The 14925-nt window shown below is 56.7% G+C and overlaps 3 protein-coding genes across 3 annotated transcripts in view; 2 read left to right on the plus strand and 1 right to left on the minus strand.

Moving 5' to 3' along the window:
• The window catches only part of LOC132082405 (collagen alpha-1(I) chain-like), an 85019-nt gene extending 84760 nt beyond the window's left edge, over positions 1 to 259 (plus strand). Inside the window, exon 68 of the mRNA XM_059486667.1 lies at positions 110 to 259. Within this exon, the coding sequence (XP_059342650.1) occupies positions 110 to 259 (150 nt within the window). The remainder of the gene's footprint in view (positions 1 to 109) is intronic.
• Positions 260 to 1641: 1382 nt separating this feature from the next.
• Positions 1642 to 7825, plus strand: SLC31A2 (solute carrier family 31 member 2). Its single transcript, XM_059486446.1, has 4 exons — positions 1642 to 1802; positions 4467 to 4533; positions 6438 to 6609; positions 7138 to 7825. The coding sequence occupies exons 1-4, from the start codon at positions 1797 to 1799 to the stop codon at positions 7304 to 7306; spliced, it is 414 nt and encodes a 137-aa protein (XP_059342429.1). The 5' UTR covers positions 1642 to 1796; the 3' UTR covers positions 7307 to 7825.
• Positions 7826 to 7956: 131 nt separating this feature from the next.
• The window catches only part of NIBAN2 (niban apoptosis regulator 2), a 39156-nt gene continuing 32187 nt past the window's right edge, over positions 7957 to 14925 (minus strand). The window contains exons 9-14 of the mRNA XM_059486445.1: positions 13889 to 14076; positions 13554 to 13709; positions 12861 to 12977; positions 11809 to 11916; positions 11589 to 11700; positions 7957 to 10536 (exon numbers count right to left, since the gene is read on the minus strand). Coding sequence (XP_059342428.1) covers positions 9236 to 10536; positions 11589 to 11700; positions 11809 to 11916; positions 12861 to 12977; positions 13554 to 13709; positions 13889 to 14076 — 1982 coding nt within the window. The 3' untranslated portion in view covers positions 7957 to 9235. The remainder of the gene's footprint in view (positions 10537 to 11588; positions 11701 to 11808; positions 11917 to 12860; positions 12978 to 13553; positions 13710 to 13888; positions 14077 to 14925) is intronic.

Genomic DNA, 14925 nt, shown 5'->3' on the forward strand with positions numbered 1-14925 from the left:
AGGAACCAGCCTGGAAAAGCCAGGAGGGGCTGGGGATGGAGCCAAGGGAGCTCCAGGCCGTCAGCTGAGGGGTTTGGTGGCACTCAGCTGTCCCTGGTGGTCATTTCAGCTGGACAACGAGTCCTCCATCGCCGACACCATCGTCCAGTTCAGCACGGAGGAGCTGTGGCTGCTGCCCCTGAGGGACCTGGCTGTGTTCCACAACGGCGACGCCTCGCACCAGTTTGGTTTCACAGTCGGACCAGTTTGCTTCAGCTGAAAGTGGTGCCACCCACACTGAGCCAGCCGGTTCTGTCCCCACCCAAGAGCCATCCCAGTGGGGACAAGTGGAGCTGGAGGTGGCACAGGGCTCCCAGCTGCTCCACAGAGCTGCTGTGTTTGCAGCTGTGTTATGCCCTGGACTCCATTTCCTTCTGGAGTAGAGGAATATTGTTTACAGAAGTCATTTCTCTATAAATTATAAATATATTATATATGTATATATTATATATGAGAAGGTGCTGATTTAATGACTGCTTGGGGGAGGTTTGAGAATTATAATTGCTGGGAACTGTCTGTGAGAAAAAAAAAAAAAAAAGAAGCAAAACTAGTGCCAGCTTGGGAAAAGGGGAAGGAAAGGAGCTTTTCTTTGCCAGAGTGAAGTACACAAATGGTTGGAGCATTGTTGGCCCAGGACTGGGCTGGGAAGTGGCCCTGGTGAGCCTGGGAGAGCCCAGTGTGCTGCTGCTCCTTTCCCTTCCAGCCAAGCACCAAGTGCTGCAAAGGGATGAAAATGTTAATTCTCCCCCAAATCCTGCCTCGGTTTTGAGTGCCTGTCTCACTGAGAGGGATTTTAGTGGTGCAGAGCTAGGCATTGCAGTACTGGGTGCCTTCGTGGGCACCTGCACCTGCTGGCACTTCGGGAAACTGAGGCAGGGCCAGCTCAGCACTCTCTGTTCCCAGGTGTAATGGGGATGGTTGGATAGTCCCAGCATGGAGCAAACATTTGTATGCTTCTACTCACAGCTGGAAAGAAAGTTCCCCTTTGTCCTGCCTGTCTGTAGGGAAAATGAAATCACAGAATCCTAAATGGTTTGGGTTGGAATAGAACTTAGAGACCATCTGATAGCAGGGACACCTCCCACTGTCCCAGGTGCTCCCAGCCCTGTCCAGCCTGGCCTTGGGCACTGCCAGGGATCCAGGGGCAGCCACAGCTGCTCTGGGCACCCTGTGCCAGGGCCTGCCCACCCTCACAGGGAACAATTCCCAATTCCCAATATCCCATCCAGCCCTGCCCTCTGGCAGTGGGAGCCATTCCCTGTGTCCTGTCCCTCCATCCCTTGTCCCCAGTCCCTCTCCAGCTCTCCTGGAGCCCCTTTAGGGACACTGAGCTCTCCCTGCAGCTTCTCCACTCCAGGCTGCACACCCCCAAAAATCTCTCAGCATTTTCAGGGTGCCGGGGTTGTCCAGCAGAAAACCCCTTGGGGTCCTTAGCTCAGGATGGAGCCGGGAGCGAAGGCAAAGCGGAGCCGCAGAGCCCAGGCCGGGCCGTACCCAGGGCGCGGAGCCCGGCAGGGCCGCGGGGAGGAGGGGACGGGCCTGGGCCCGCCCTGCACTACAGCTCCCGGGGAGCCCCGCGCCAGACACGGCACTGCGACAGCGCCGCCACATCCCCGTGACAGGCCGTGACAGGCTGTGACATCGGTGTGACAACACCGTGACAGCGCCGGGACAGCGCCGCGATATCGGTGTGACAGCGCTGGGACAGCGGCCCCGGGGGGAACGGGCCGGGCCCCGCGCCCGCTGCCGCCGCCACCATGCAGGTGAGCCCCGGGACGGGACGGGCACGGCACTGCCGGCACCGGGAGACCTTCCTGGAACCCCGGAAATCCCCCCGGAACACCGTGATTCCAACCCGGAACCCCTTATATCCACCCTGGAACCCCGTGATTTCACCCTGGAACCCCTTAAATCTGACTGGAACCCCGTGATTCCACCCTGGAACCCCGTGATTCCACCCTGGAACCCCTTAAATCTGACTGGAACCCCGTGATTCCACCCTGGATTCCCCTATTCCACTCTGGAACCCCTTAAATCCTCTTGGAACCCCGTGAATCCACCCTGGAACCCCGTGATTCCACCCTGGAATCCCATGAATTCCTGCCTGGAACCCCTTAAATCCCCCTGGAACCCCATAAATCCCCTTGGATCCCCTTAAATCCCCTCTGCAACCCCGTGAATCGCCCCTGGAACTCCATGATTCCACCCTGGACCTCCTTAAATCTTTGGAGCCTCGTGATTTCACCCTGGAACCCTGGAAATCCCCCCTGAAACCCCGTGATTCCCCCCCTGGAACCCCATAAATAATCCTAGAAGCCCCTAATCCCCCCAGGGACTATATGAATCCCCATCTGGAACCCCATGAATTCCCTCTGGAACCCCATGAATCCCCCTATAACTCCTTAAATCTCCCTGTAAGTGTCCAGGGTCGGGTTGGACAGGGCTTGGAGCAGCCTGGGATGGTGGAAGGTGTCCCTGCCCATGGCAGGGGTGGGACAAAATGAACTTTAGGATCCCTTATAACCCAAACCATTCCATGGTTCTATTTCATGTTTAGGGCTCCCAGCCCCCTGAAGGAGCAAGGCCTTGAGGAGGATTCCAGTTTGGGGACATCCTCATAACCAGTGTGTCCCCAGTGTGGGGCTGCAGGTGGGACTGTCCAGGTTGGGTCAGGGTGCTGCAGCTTTATCCAAAATGTGGGATCAGACATCCCAGTTGGGCTGGAGCAGCAGGCTGGGATGCAGCCTGGCCCTGCTCTGTGCAGGCACCACTGGTTTTGCTAGAACAACCCCAAAAGTGCAGCAGCTCCTGCCCTAAATACACTTTGAGCTCAGATTTCCCAACAAGTTTTTGTTCCCGGTGTGAATTCCTGCGGGGGAGGAGCTGGGTGCAGCCTCACCTGCTCAATCCAATCCCTGCTGCAGGGCAGGTGGGGGAGGACAGGGTCCCCTCCCTCTGAACAACATCCCTCAACACCCTGGGACATCTCCCTGCTGGTGGTGGCTCTTCCCCGTTGGGAAGAATGCAGGGATTTTTAGGATTTTGGCCTCTTGACCTTCACCCACCAAGAAATCTCTCTGTGGCATCGCTGTTGGCCCAAGGAGCGTTATTTTGGTGTCACAACCATGCTGGGAACCCCAAAATATGTGGCTCCACCTCAGGCTGGGGCAACAAAGGGATCTTCTGGATCTCTGGAACAGGCTGCCCAGGGAAAGGGTGGAATCACCATGCCTGGAATTGTTCAGAAAACACAGAGAGGTGGCACTTGGGGACAGGGTTTAGTGGAGACCTTGGCATGCTGGGTTAATATTTGGATTTCATTATATTTGGTGGCTTTTCCAAAGTTAATGACTCTGATTTTGCCCATCACTTCTGTCCCCTATCCCTAAAACACTCACCTGCTCCTTCTACCACCTGTGGGTGAAGCTTGTGAAGGAGAAATAGCTTCATTTAAAGGCTAATTATCATTAATCTGTGGCCAAAGGAGGCTTAAAAGGGTGAGCCAATTACATGTGCTAATGTGCTGTGGGTAAGGAGGGCCGAGGGCTGTAATTGGAGCCGGGCTGTGGCCTGAACACCCACGGGCTGTTGGATGGTATTTCTGGCTGAGGCTGGTCCTGCTCCTGTCAGTCACCTCTGCTGGTGTTGGAAAAGGCAGGAAAGAGCAGCCAAACACGGATCTGTGCAGGAGAGCAGCAGCTGTGAGCTCCACAAACACCTCCTAGGGAGGTTCACCAAAGGGAGCATGAAAAACGCAGCAAAATTAAAATTCCACCTTTTGGGAAAGATGGGGCAGCTGTGTGAGCTCTGCAGCTGATGTTACACAAGAGCAATTCCTGCTCCTCCTGTTTCAGCAGGGTCAGGGAGGAGGGCTGCTGCCCTTGCACGTCCTGGCAGTGTTGGGATGGATGCTCCTCTGCCAGGGAGGCACCCCTGGACCCGGTCCCTGTTGTTGGGTGGTCACACTTGTGGCTCTGGGTGCCTTGGTGGTTGAGTTTTTGGGTGTCCTGGCAGTGCAGGAGGTTTCTGTGCCCTGGGAGGGGAGCAGAGGCTCTGCCCACCAACTTCCCCTCAGCCTCCACCTGTCCCCAGGGACCTTCCCTCCTCAAATCCATGTGGATGAAGTCCTGAATTCATTTCTCATTGTCACAGGGGTAAACTGGCTTTTTGTCACAGCCCAGACACGCACAGGAGCTGCTGCTGGGGGTGGGAATTGTCCTGCTGGAGCTCACAGGACAATCACAGCTCAGCGTGACTGTGATTGTCTGTGCAAGTTCCTCTTCCCGTTTCAGAGCTGGGGAGAGCCTTGCACCATTTGGGGACTCCCCAGCTGAGCATGCCAGGGTGGGGGTGCAGGGCCTGCTGGCAGCGTGGGCACCCATCACCCCCAGGGCCCCTGCACTGCCCTTCCCTGGCCTCTGTTCCAGATGACCTTCTACTTCTCGGACACAGTCGTGCTGCTCTTCGACTTCTGGAGTGTCCACAGCCCCACAGGTAGGCTGCCAGCCCTGGGACATCCCCCATCCATCCATCCATCCATCCATCCATCCATCCATCCATCCATCCATCCATCCATCCATCCATTCCTGTCCAACCCTATCCATCCATCCGTCCGTCTGTCCGTGTTCCTTCATCCTTCCATCCATCTGTCCTATCCATCCATCATCCATCCATCCCTCCATCCATCCTGTCCATCCCTGTCCAACCCCATCCTGTCCTTCCATCCATCCATCCATCCGTCATCCATCCCTGTTTCATTCCTCCATCCCTCCATTGCTCCATCCCTGTCCCATCCATCTCCTTCCTTCCTTCCTTCCTTCCTTCCTTCCTTCCTTCCTTCCTTCCTTCCTTCCTTCCTTCCTTCCTTCCTTCCTTCCTTCCTTCCTTCCTTCCTTCCTTCCTTCCTTCCTTCCTTCCTTCCTTCCTTCCTTCCTTCCTTCCTTCCTTCCTTCCTTCCTTCCTTCCTTCCTTCCCTGTTCCTTCATCCTTCTATCCATTCTTCCATATCCATCCCTGTCCCTCACTCCATCCCCTCCCTGCAGAGCTCTGTGGGCTCCTGGAGCAGTTTTTGGCAGGACCTGCCCCTCCCTGCTGAGCTGTGCTGTGTGCTGGGCATTCCCCAGGCAGAGCTTGATCCTCCCAAGCCAAGAGCAGCAGGCAGGGAGCTGTGTGAAGCCCCCAGAGCACTCAAGAATGGCTCAGCTTCCCACTTTCACTCTTCTTTCTGATTTTGTTTATTCTCCCAACATTGTATTTTAACTCCCATGTTCATTGTGGAGTCAATGCAAAGCTGTGTATTTGTTTCACAGCAGCTCTCTAGGACAAGAGGGCACAGCCTTCAGCTGAGCCAGGAGAAGTTTAGGCTTAGTTTATTCTCCATTTTCCTAAATTAAGAATCTAGGAAAAATTTCTTCATTGGAAGGGGCTGTCCAGGGAGGAGTCAGTGTCCCTGGAGGTGTTTGAGGAGGGACTGGATGAGGCATTCAGTGCCATGGTCTGGGTGACAAGGTGCTGTTGGGTGAGGTCACAGGTTGACCTTAATGATCTCAAACAGCTTTTCCAACCTAACTCTGTGAGTTAAAAAGCTAAATACACAATTTGCTGACATTTAACAACCCTGCTGCCCAGCCCGGTGCCAGGAGCACCCCACATCCCCCAAGCCCCCCGTGCCGGGCCCTGCTGTGTCCCTGTCACCCCCAGAGGCTCTCCCCGTGCATGGCAGTGTTGGGGTGTCTCTCCTGCAGGGACCATGGCAGTGTTGGGGTGTCTCTCCTGCAGGGATGGTGCTCTCAGCGCTGGTGATCCCATGGCAGTGTTGGGCTGTGACCGTGTTCACAGGGGTCTTAGGATGAGGGAAGAGATGTAGATCTGACTTCATATTTTAGAAGTCTTGATTTATTATTTTTAGATATATATTACATTAAAACTACACTAAAAGAATAGAAGAAAAGGTTCATCTCAGAAGGTTAGCTAAGCTAAGAATCAAAAGGAATGAATCAACAAAGGTTTGTGGCTCGGACAAAGTGAGAGCCAGTTGACTGTGACTGGCCATTAATTCCAAACATCCACATGAGGCCAATCCCAGATGCACCTGTTGCATTCCACAGCAGCAGATAATCAGTGTTTACATTTTGTCCCTGAGGACTCTCAGCTTCTCAGGAGGAAAAATCCTAAGGAAAGGATTTTCATAGAAAGAAGTCTGTGACATTGGGGTGTCTCTCGTGCAGGGATGGTGCTCTCAGTGCTGGTGATCCCATGGCAGTGTTGGGGTGTCTCTCGTGCAGGGATGGTGCTCTCAGTGCTGGTGATCCCATGGCAGTGTTGGGGTGTCTGTCCTGCAGGGATGGTGCTCTCAGTGCTGGTGATCCCATGGCAGTGTTGGGGTGTCTGTCCTGCAGGGATGGTGCTCTCAGTGCTGGTGATCCTGCTGCTCTCTGTGCTCTATGAGGCTGTGAAGATGGGCAAGGCCGTGCTGCTGCGGCGGGCGCTGCTGGCCCTGCCCCGCAGCCTCAGCCACGAGGCCCTGACCGAGCCCCAGGAGGAGGAGCAGAGCGACCCCGCGCAGGGCAGGTACCCAGGGACCCCTGGCACCACCTGGGGGTCAGGGATGGAGCTGTGGGGCCATGGTCAGCACAGGGGGGAGAAGGGCTATGAGCTCCCAGGGAACGGGGGTGTGTACAGCCTGGGGACGGGGCTCCAGTGGCAGCCCAGCCCTTCCAGATCCCCTGGGAGGTGTCCAGGGTGGTGGCTGGAGGCTCATGTTCCCCTCCAGGAGTGGTTGTGCAAGGTGCAGGAGGGTCCTGCTGGTTTGGGGATGGGTGCAAGCAGCAACTCAGTCCCCACGAGGACCTGGCAGTTCCTTCTTTGGAGCCAAGCCCTGGGTTTTTCCATTTGTATTTAATCACAGATCATTCCTCAGGCTGCTCTTCCTGCCAGCCTCATTGATTCCGGAGCAGGATTTCCCCCTGAGCTGCTGTTTGTAGCCCCCACCCCTCTCCCTGCTGCCCAAACCCCCTCTGTCCCCTCCAGGCTCCTGGTGGGAGGTGATTCCAGCTGTCCCAGCCCCTCACTGATGGCATTTCCCCTCTCCTTGCCCAGGTGGTTCTGGTTCCACGTGGCCCAGACTCTGTTCCACGTGCTGCAGGTGGTGCTGGGCTACATGGTGATGCTGGCAGTCATGTCCTACAACGCCTGGATCTTCCTGGGGGCCATTGCAGGCTCCACCCTGGGCTACTTCATGGTGTACCCGCTGCTGGGCCGGGGCTAGAGCCCCCCGGGGTGGTGGCACACGTGTCCCACCTCCTGCTCCTTTGTCTGGAATAGCTGCTGTCACTTCTGTCTCTGTCCCCGTGCTCTGTGGGACACAGAACCCCAAGGACTTGCTGGGGCCCTGCTCTGGGGACAGGGAGCCCCATGGCCATGCTGCCACTCAGCTGGTGGCTGTCCCCTGGCTCTCAGGGACCTTTGTCCGGGTGGTGACAGCAGGGTGGGGGCAGTGCTGGCATTTCCTCCCCTCCCTACTTTTCGAGGAGGTTCATCCTGGCTGGAACAGGAATGACCCGGTGACTTGCTGGGGACAGGGACCCTCCTGCCCAGAGCTGCCCTGCACCAAGCCCCTTTTCACACAGTGCCTTTGGGGACACTGGGGGTCCTGCCACCCCCACCCCGCTCCTGTGCTTCAGGGATGGGGCTGGAGCAGCCCCTGGTGTGGCTGTGCCAGGGGGGAAATGCTGCTCCTGGTGCCTCTTGCTGCTTCCTCAGGACATCCCTTTGAATAAAATCATCTCAGCTCCACTCCTGGTTTGTGTCACTGCTGGGCGGGCTCAGGACGGGACACCCCTGGGTCTCACAGTGGGACTGGGGATCCCCAGCCCTGCCCAGGGAGGTGTTTCAGCAATAAGGAGAGGCTCCTCTGGCTTTAAATAAAGCTTTTCCATTTTATTAATTATTATAAGCATATCTTTAAACATTTGTATAACTTTCTTAATAAAATATCCTGGAAGAGACAGGTTTGAAGTTCACAGAGAAAGGCACTTTGAGGGGGGCGTCCCAAGACACTTTGGGGGCCCCCCTGAGTGGGTTAGGCGGGGCACAGGTGGGTGTTGGGGTGCTGGTCCCTGCTCCAGGTGTCACACCCAGGAGTCCTGCAGACCCCCAGCACCTCCAGGACTTTTGGCATCACTCTGTGGGGGCTGCAGCACTCCTGTCCTCATGACACACAGAGGGGTCAGCAACCCCCTGCTCTTGGCTCAGCCAGCACAGCAGATGCCAAAACCTGCAAAACTGGAGAAACCATCCATGGGAGGTGCTGAGGAGATGTGGAGGGCAAGGGCTGGGACCTCTCCACTGCACAGCAAGCTGAGCCTGGAATTATCCCAGTCCTGCCTGGCACAGCTGGGACACAGCCTGGGTGCCACCTTCCCCAGAGACCGAACTCTGAATTTAATAGCTCCTGAAATAGCTCCTAGGAGTGAGGGTGGCTGGGGGTGGGTGCTGTGAGCCCAGCCTGGGTACCAGGAGCCCGGTCTGGACGCTGTAAGCTCAGTCTGGATGCTGTAAGCCCAACTTGGATGCTGTCAGCCCAGTCTGGGCACCAGCAACCCACAGCTATCCCAGTGCTCTCCCCCTCAGTGGTGGCTCAAGCCCCCCAGCATTGCTGTCCCTGTCATGTCCCCATTTGCCATCCTGTTTGCCATCATCCCCTGCAGTTCCTGCTCCCACTGGCACTCCTGGAGCTGGCCAGGTGGGGATGGCAGTGGGCACGCTCCCAGAAACCCCCCCCTGGATGGGTGGCAGTGGGCAGGCTCTGAGGAAACACCCCAGACTGGGGAAGGGACAACCCTGGGGACAGCCAGGAGTGTCCCATACACCCTCCCTCAGCAGGGCTAGTGCCAGCCCCCCCAGCAGCCCCAGACACTGGTGTGGGGGGCAGGTAAAGCTCTTCAGTAAAGCATCTCCTCAGTAGGAAAGAAAATAAGGCAGAAGAAGGACAGAGCAGAGCGCAGGGGATGCCCCAAGCCAGGCTGGGGCCACCCCAGTCAGACCCATGGGGCTGTGGCAGTGGGACCCCCTTAGGCAGTAAGGTCTGGGTGTCCCCATCCCCTCCCTCTCCCACAGTGCTGCTCTCCATCCCGGGGGTCCTGTCCCCCTCCCTCAGCCCCAGTGTCACCGGGGCCAGTCCATGCAGGGGCTGGGGCTAGAACTCAGTCTGCACCCCCTCACCGCTCTCTGTGGTGCCCCTGGGCTCGCCTGGCTCCTTGTCACCGTGCTGGTGACACGCTGCTGATGGGCTGTGCCCTCCAGGTGGTGCTGCTGTGACACGGGGCACCTCGGCCTCTGCTGTGACACTGCCTCGGGGGCTGGCCGGGGCTGCTGTGCCCTGTGGCACGCTGGGCACTGATGGGACATCAGCCCTGGGCACAGGGGATGCTGGCACGGATGACCTTGGTGCGACATGTGGCACCTCAGCCTCTGATGGGACATCAGCTCTGGTCACAGATGGTGGGATGGAAGATCTTGGAGTGACATGTGGCACCTCAGCCCCTGATGGGACATCAGCTGCAGACCCGGGGGAAGCTGGCACGGATGATCTTGGTGTGACAGGGGGCACCTCAGCCTGTGCTGGGACATCAGCTCTGGGCACAGGTGATGCTGGTGCAGGACGTCTCCCAGTCCCTGATGGGACTTCAGCTCCAGGGACAGGTGACAGTGCTGGTGTGGCACACTGCCCCCCTGATAACCCTTCAGCTCCAGGCACAGGGGGTGCTGGTGCAGGCCGGCGTGTCCCAGCTCCTGACGGGACCTCAGCTGCAGGGACAGGTGAGGACGCTGATGTGACACGCTGCCCCCCTGATGACACCTCAGCTCCAGGGACAGGTGAGGACGCTGGTGTGACACATTCTCTGCCCATTCCTGAAGGGATCTCAGCTGCAGGGACAGGTGAGGACGCTGGTGTGACACGTTCTCTGCCCGTTCCTGATGGAACCTCAGCTCCAGGTGCTGGTGCTGCTGCTGTGGCACAGCTCACCCCGTCCCCATCCCGGGCTGGGCCCTGCTGTGTGGCACCCCCTGCGAGCAGCACGCCCTCCTCGCTGGCCCCGCTGCCCTCGGTGCCGTTCATCAGCCGCTCCTCCAGCCTGGCACCATCCTCCAGGCTCCGCTGTGCCAGCGCCTCCCGGATCTCCTGCACCGCATCCGGGGGGCTGGGGGGCGCCCCGGGCTGTGCCTGCTCTGCTTGCCCTGCCTCAGGGGAGCCGGGCTGCAGCAGGGCCTCAGCCCCATAGGGCAGGGCCCCCTCGTCGTCCTGGATGACCGACACCACCTGCTTGGCCCTGCGGCGCCGCTCGGCCGCCGGCTCCTCGGGCTGCCCGCTGTACTCCTCGCTCCAGTCGATGGGCAGGCCCTCTCCCAGCAGGTGCAGGTTGGGATCGCTGTTGTGCATCACCATGCTGTCCCTGTACAGGTTGTGCTTGCGCTGCACGGCCGCCTCCTTCACAGCTGGGGACACGGAGGGACAGCTCAGGGGGCTGCGGGCACTGCCGGGCTGGGGCACCTCGGCCAGTCCTCCCCGGGGTGCTGGGACGGGTGGCTGGAGCTGGGCAGGGGGGCAGCATCCCACCCTCTGCTCAGCCCTGCCAGGGGGCAGCCAGGTGGGAAAGCTGCTTCTGGGGGAGACCTCAGCACACTGTATGGGGTCAGCCTTCCTTACTGAGTCCCCAACACCCTGTATGGGGTCAGCCCTCCTTATAGAGTCCCCAGCACCCTCTATGGGGTCACTCCTCCTTATGGAGTCCCCAACACCCTGTATGGGGTCAGCCCTCCTTACGAGTCCCCAGCACCCTCTATGGGGTAACCCCTCCTCATATACCCCCCAACAACCTGCAATGGGTCACCCCTCCTTACTGAGTCCCCAGCAACCTGTACGGGGTCAGCCCTCCTTAAGGAGTCCCCAACACCCTATATGGGGTCACCCCCTCCTCATACAACCCCCTACACCCTGCACGGGGTCAGACATCCTTATAGAGTCCCCAACACCCTGCACAAGGTCACCCCTCCTTATAGGGTCCCCAACATCTGGTATGGGGTCACCCCTCATCAGAGACACCCCAGCACCCTGCAGAGGGTCACTCCTTCTACACATAGCCCCCAGCACCCCACATGGGGTCACCCCCTCCTGATACAGCCCCCAGCACAGAGTCACCCTACTTCATTCAGCCCCCAGTGAGCTTTGCATGGGAACACTCCTTGTTGTCCAGCCCCTGTCATAGCGTGTCCCCAAAATCCTGTACAACCCCCAAAATCCTGCACAAGGTCACCCCCTCCTCACACAGCCCCCAGAATCCTGCAGAGTGAACATACAGGGTCTTCTCATTCAGGTCCCAACACCCTGCAGAGGTCACCCCCTCCTCACACAGCCCCCAGCACCCTACATGGGGTCACCCCCTCCTCACACAGCCCCCAGCACCCTGCAGAGGTCACCCCCTCCTGTCCAGGTGCCACAGGACCCTGCAGGGGTCACCCTCTCCTCAGCAGGTGCCACAGGAGCCTACCTTGCATGATGTCTTTCATCACTGACTGCAGCACCACCTCCTCGTAGGTGTTCTCCACCAGGATGAAGCTGGCAAAGTCCTCAAAGATCAGCTCCTGGAACTTGGCTAATTCCTGCCAGGGGAGAGGCGGCTTAGCCCAGCAGGCTGGGGTGAATGGATGCTCCAGCCCCTCCATGGGGGTGGACAGTCCTCCCCTGCACCCCAAACCTTCCCCTCTTACCCCCTTGCAGGTGGGTGCCAGCTTTTTCAGCAGGAAGGGGATGGTGATCTGCAGCAGGGCCTCCCTGAAGAACTTCTTCCTCACAGTGCTGCTGTCATAGTCGAATTTCTGCAGGGTGAGAGGTGCCCCAGGTCACCCAGGGCTGTGGGCTGGCTGCCCCTGCCCACGGGCACAAACCCCTGAGATTTGCCCCCCAGCCCATTCACACAGACCCCTCTGGCCTCACATCCCTCTCTGCAGCTGTTTTCAGTGTTTCTGAGCCTGGGTAGGAGCCAGCTCCTCCACTGCTGGCTGCAGGAGGGTTTGGGGTCAGTCTGAACCCTGGGGGGCTTTTACAGATGTGCTCAGAGGGGACCTGGCTCCTCCAGGTGATTTCCCACTGGCCTGCCCACAGCAAAATCCATGAAACCCCTAAAAGACTTTTGAAATAGAAAATCCATGAAACCCCTAAAAGACTTTTGAAATAGAAAATCCATGAAAACCCTTAAAGAATTTTGACATGGATAACATCACTGCCAGCCTCTTCCCTGGCCAAAGATCAAGGCCACCAAAGGCCACCAAAGGCCACCAAAGGCCACCAAAGGCCACCAAAGGCCTGACCCCCTGGCTCACTGTAGGAATGTGCCCGTTGTTGACAGAGTGACCAAGCTATCCTTTGTCCCCTTAAAAAGGAAAGAAGCCCAGAAGTTTCTCTCCTGGATTAGGTGAAAAAGGCATCTCATAAGTGTGGAGGACTTCACCTCAAATAAAAGGATAGCTAACTGGAAAAGAGCCAAAAGTCCCACCTGGGCAATTCACTAGAAAAAGAAGAGAAAAAAAAAAAGGCTTTTGTGAGGTGTTTTACCAAGAGTAAGAACCTCTTGCACCTGGCTCAGTTTTTCTCTATAAAGAGTTTGCTATTTTGCCTTTTTTTAAAACCTTTTGTTTCCAACACTGCAGCAGAAGCCATCCTGCTAATTTTATGCCTCCAAAGGTAGCTGGGCTATCTTGGGTGTGAAACAGACCTCCAAAAGCTTATGAGACAGCTCAAAAAAGCTCCTGTTTCAGCTCACCTTGAGCACCCTCTCGAGGATGCGCTGGATGGATTTGCACAGCTCGTCCTTGCCCTGCAGCTTGCCCAGCTCCTGGTGCAGCAGGGTCTCGAAGGTGTACACAGCATCGTCCATTTGCTGTGGCCAGAGACACGTGGTCAGCGTGGGGGGCACCCAAAGGGTGGGCAGGGGGCTCTTGGGGCACTGCCACACCGAGGTGAGACACAGCACAGAGCCCTGCACTGATTTGGGGTGGGAGGGACCCTAAATTCATCCAGAAGGTGAATTCATCCATGGGCAGGGACATCTCCCACTGTCCCAGGTTATTCCAAACCCTGTCCAACCTGGCCTTGGGCACTGCCAGGGATCCCTCACAGGGAGGAATTCCTAAATCCCAATATCCAAAAGGCAAAGAGCCTTCACTCTGCACAAATCCCTGACCTCCCAGGATCAAGGCAGTTGGGAGAGGAGGTTGATCAGAGCTCATCCCCTACACCCTATGCCAGGTTAGGCTGGATCAGACCCCAGAACTGGCTCACTGGCCTTGCTGGTGCCAGTGGGCTCTGTGGCAAAGGGGCCAGGAGGCTCTGCCAGGGTGCCCAAGCCCACCATGGGCTTCAGACCAAAGAGGCAGCACAAACATCCCAACCTGGGCTCCCCCAACCTCTGTTCCCAGCCCACGGGGACAGAGGAGGACTCTGGTCCCCATCCCACCTGTCTCATGTGGATCTGGGCCCTCTGCTTGAAGACAGATGTGCTGGAGACATCGAATCGCTGCTGCAGACCCTCCAGTTTCAGCTGGTCCATCTTCTCATAGCACGACTGCATCTTCACGGGATGGAAGGCCAGGTGGGAGAGCTTCTCCATGTACTGGGGACAAAGCCAAGCTCAGCCTCTCCACACACTCAGGGCAGGGACATTCCACCCCCCATGGGTGGAATCTTCTCAGCCTGGACTCTCCCAGTGCCATCCACACTGGGGGTGGAAGCAGGACTGGCCCTGTCACCCCTGAGCTGGCAAGGAGCACCACCAGCACCACCAGGTCTCACCTCCACCAGCTTCTCCAGGCCGCCCTCGTTGACCACGTTCATGTTCATGTCGGTGACCTCCTTGAAGAACACCTCCCGTGCCTCAGCAAAGCCCTGGCTCGTGGGGGTCATCAGGGCCTCCAGGATGGAGGAGATGTAGGGCTGCACGTGGTTACGGACACAGACCTCTGCTTTGGGCAGGACAAAGGCTGGGAAAGAGCAGGGATGGGGATGGTGAGGCTCCTCTGTCCTTCCAGCCCTTCACACCACATCCTACACCCACCCCAGCAATGAGGAGCTGCCCCTGCTCCCAAAGCCCTCCAGGAGGAGTCTCCTCCTTTCACAGCAACACAAGGAGCTCCTGCAGGCTGCCCCTGCTCTGTCCTGAACCCACTCCTGTCCCACTGCCATGCCAGGGGGTTGTGGCATTCACATTCTCTGAACAGAGATCTAATTCTCTCTCTCAGGTTTTCTCCTGGAGAAGCACAGAGAGAAAACAATTTTTATCTCTGCTTGCCGCTCCTAGTGTTTTGCACACATAGAATGTGGTGGGAAGATTGTTTACCTGAAGGAATTGGGTAATTAGATTTTGGTGGAGATTATGTTAATTAGCATAGCAAGTCCAAGCTGTGTGGACTGTCAGTCTGCAGACAGTCACGAGTTTTTCAGTTAGCAGTAAGTATGATATAATATAATGTAATGTAATGTAAAATATGATATGATATGATATGATATGATATATAATATAATATAATATAATATAATATAATATAATATAATATAATATAAATGTAATATTTTTTCACAAGTCACAAGTTTTTCAGTTAGTAGTAAGTATAATGTAATGTAATATAATATAATATAATGTAATATAATATCTCTAATATAGTTATAATGTAATGTAATATAGTTTAAATAAAGTGAATGTTCAGCATTCTGAATCAATAGAGTCAGATACCAATCATTCCCTGCCTCAGGGGTCACCTTGTTTCTCTATAGGGGGTGACTGCCCACCTTGTCCCCCACCCCTGGGACGATGCCAGTGAGGACATGCACCC

The sequence above is a fragment of the Ammospiza nelsoni genome, chromosome 20, assembly GCF_027579445.1.
Source record: "Ammospiza nelsoni isolate bAmmNel1 chromosome 20, bAmmNel1.pri, whole genome shotgun sequence".
Taxonomy (NCBI): domain Eukaryota; kingdom Metazoa; phylum Chordata; class Aves; order Passeriformes; family Passerellidae; genus Ammospiza; species Ammospiza nelsoni.

Coding starts and splice junctions, on each gene's coding strand:
- SLC31A2 (XM_059486446.1), top strand. Junction 4,534..6,437: donor GAGTGTCCACAGCCCCACAG/GTAGGCTGCCAG, acceptor TCTGTCCTGCAG/GGATGGTGCTCTCAGTGCTG. Junction 6,610..7,137: donor AGCGACCCCGCGCAGGGCAG/GTACCCAGGGAC, acceptor CTCCTTGCCCAG/GTGGTTCTGGTTCCACGTGG.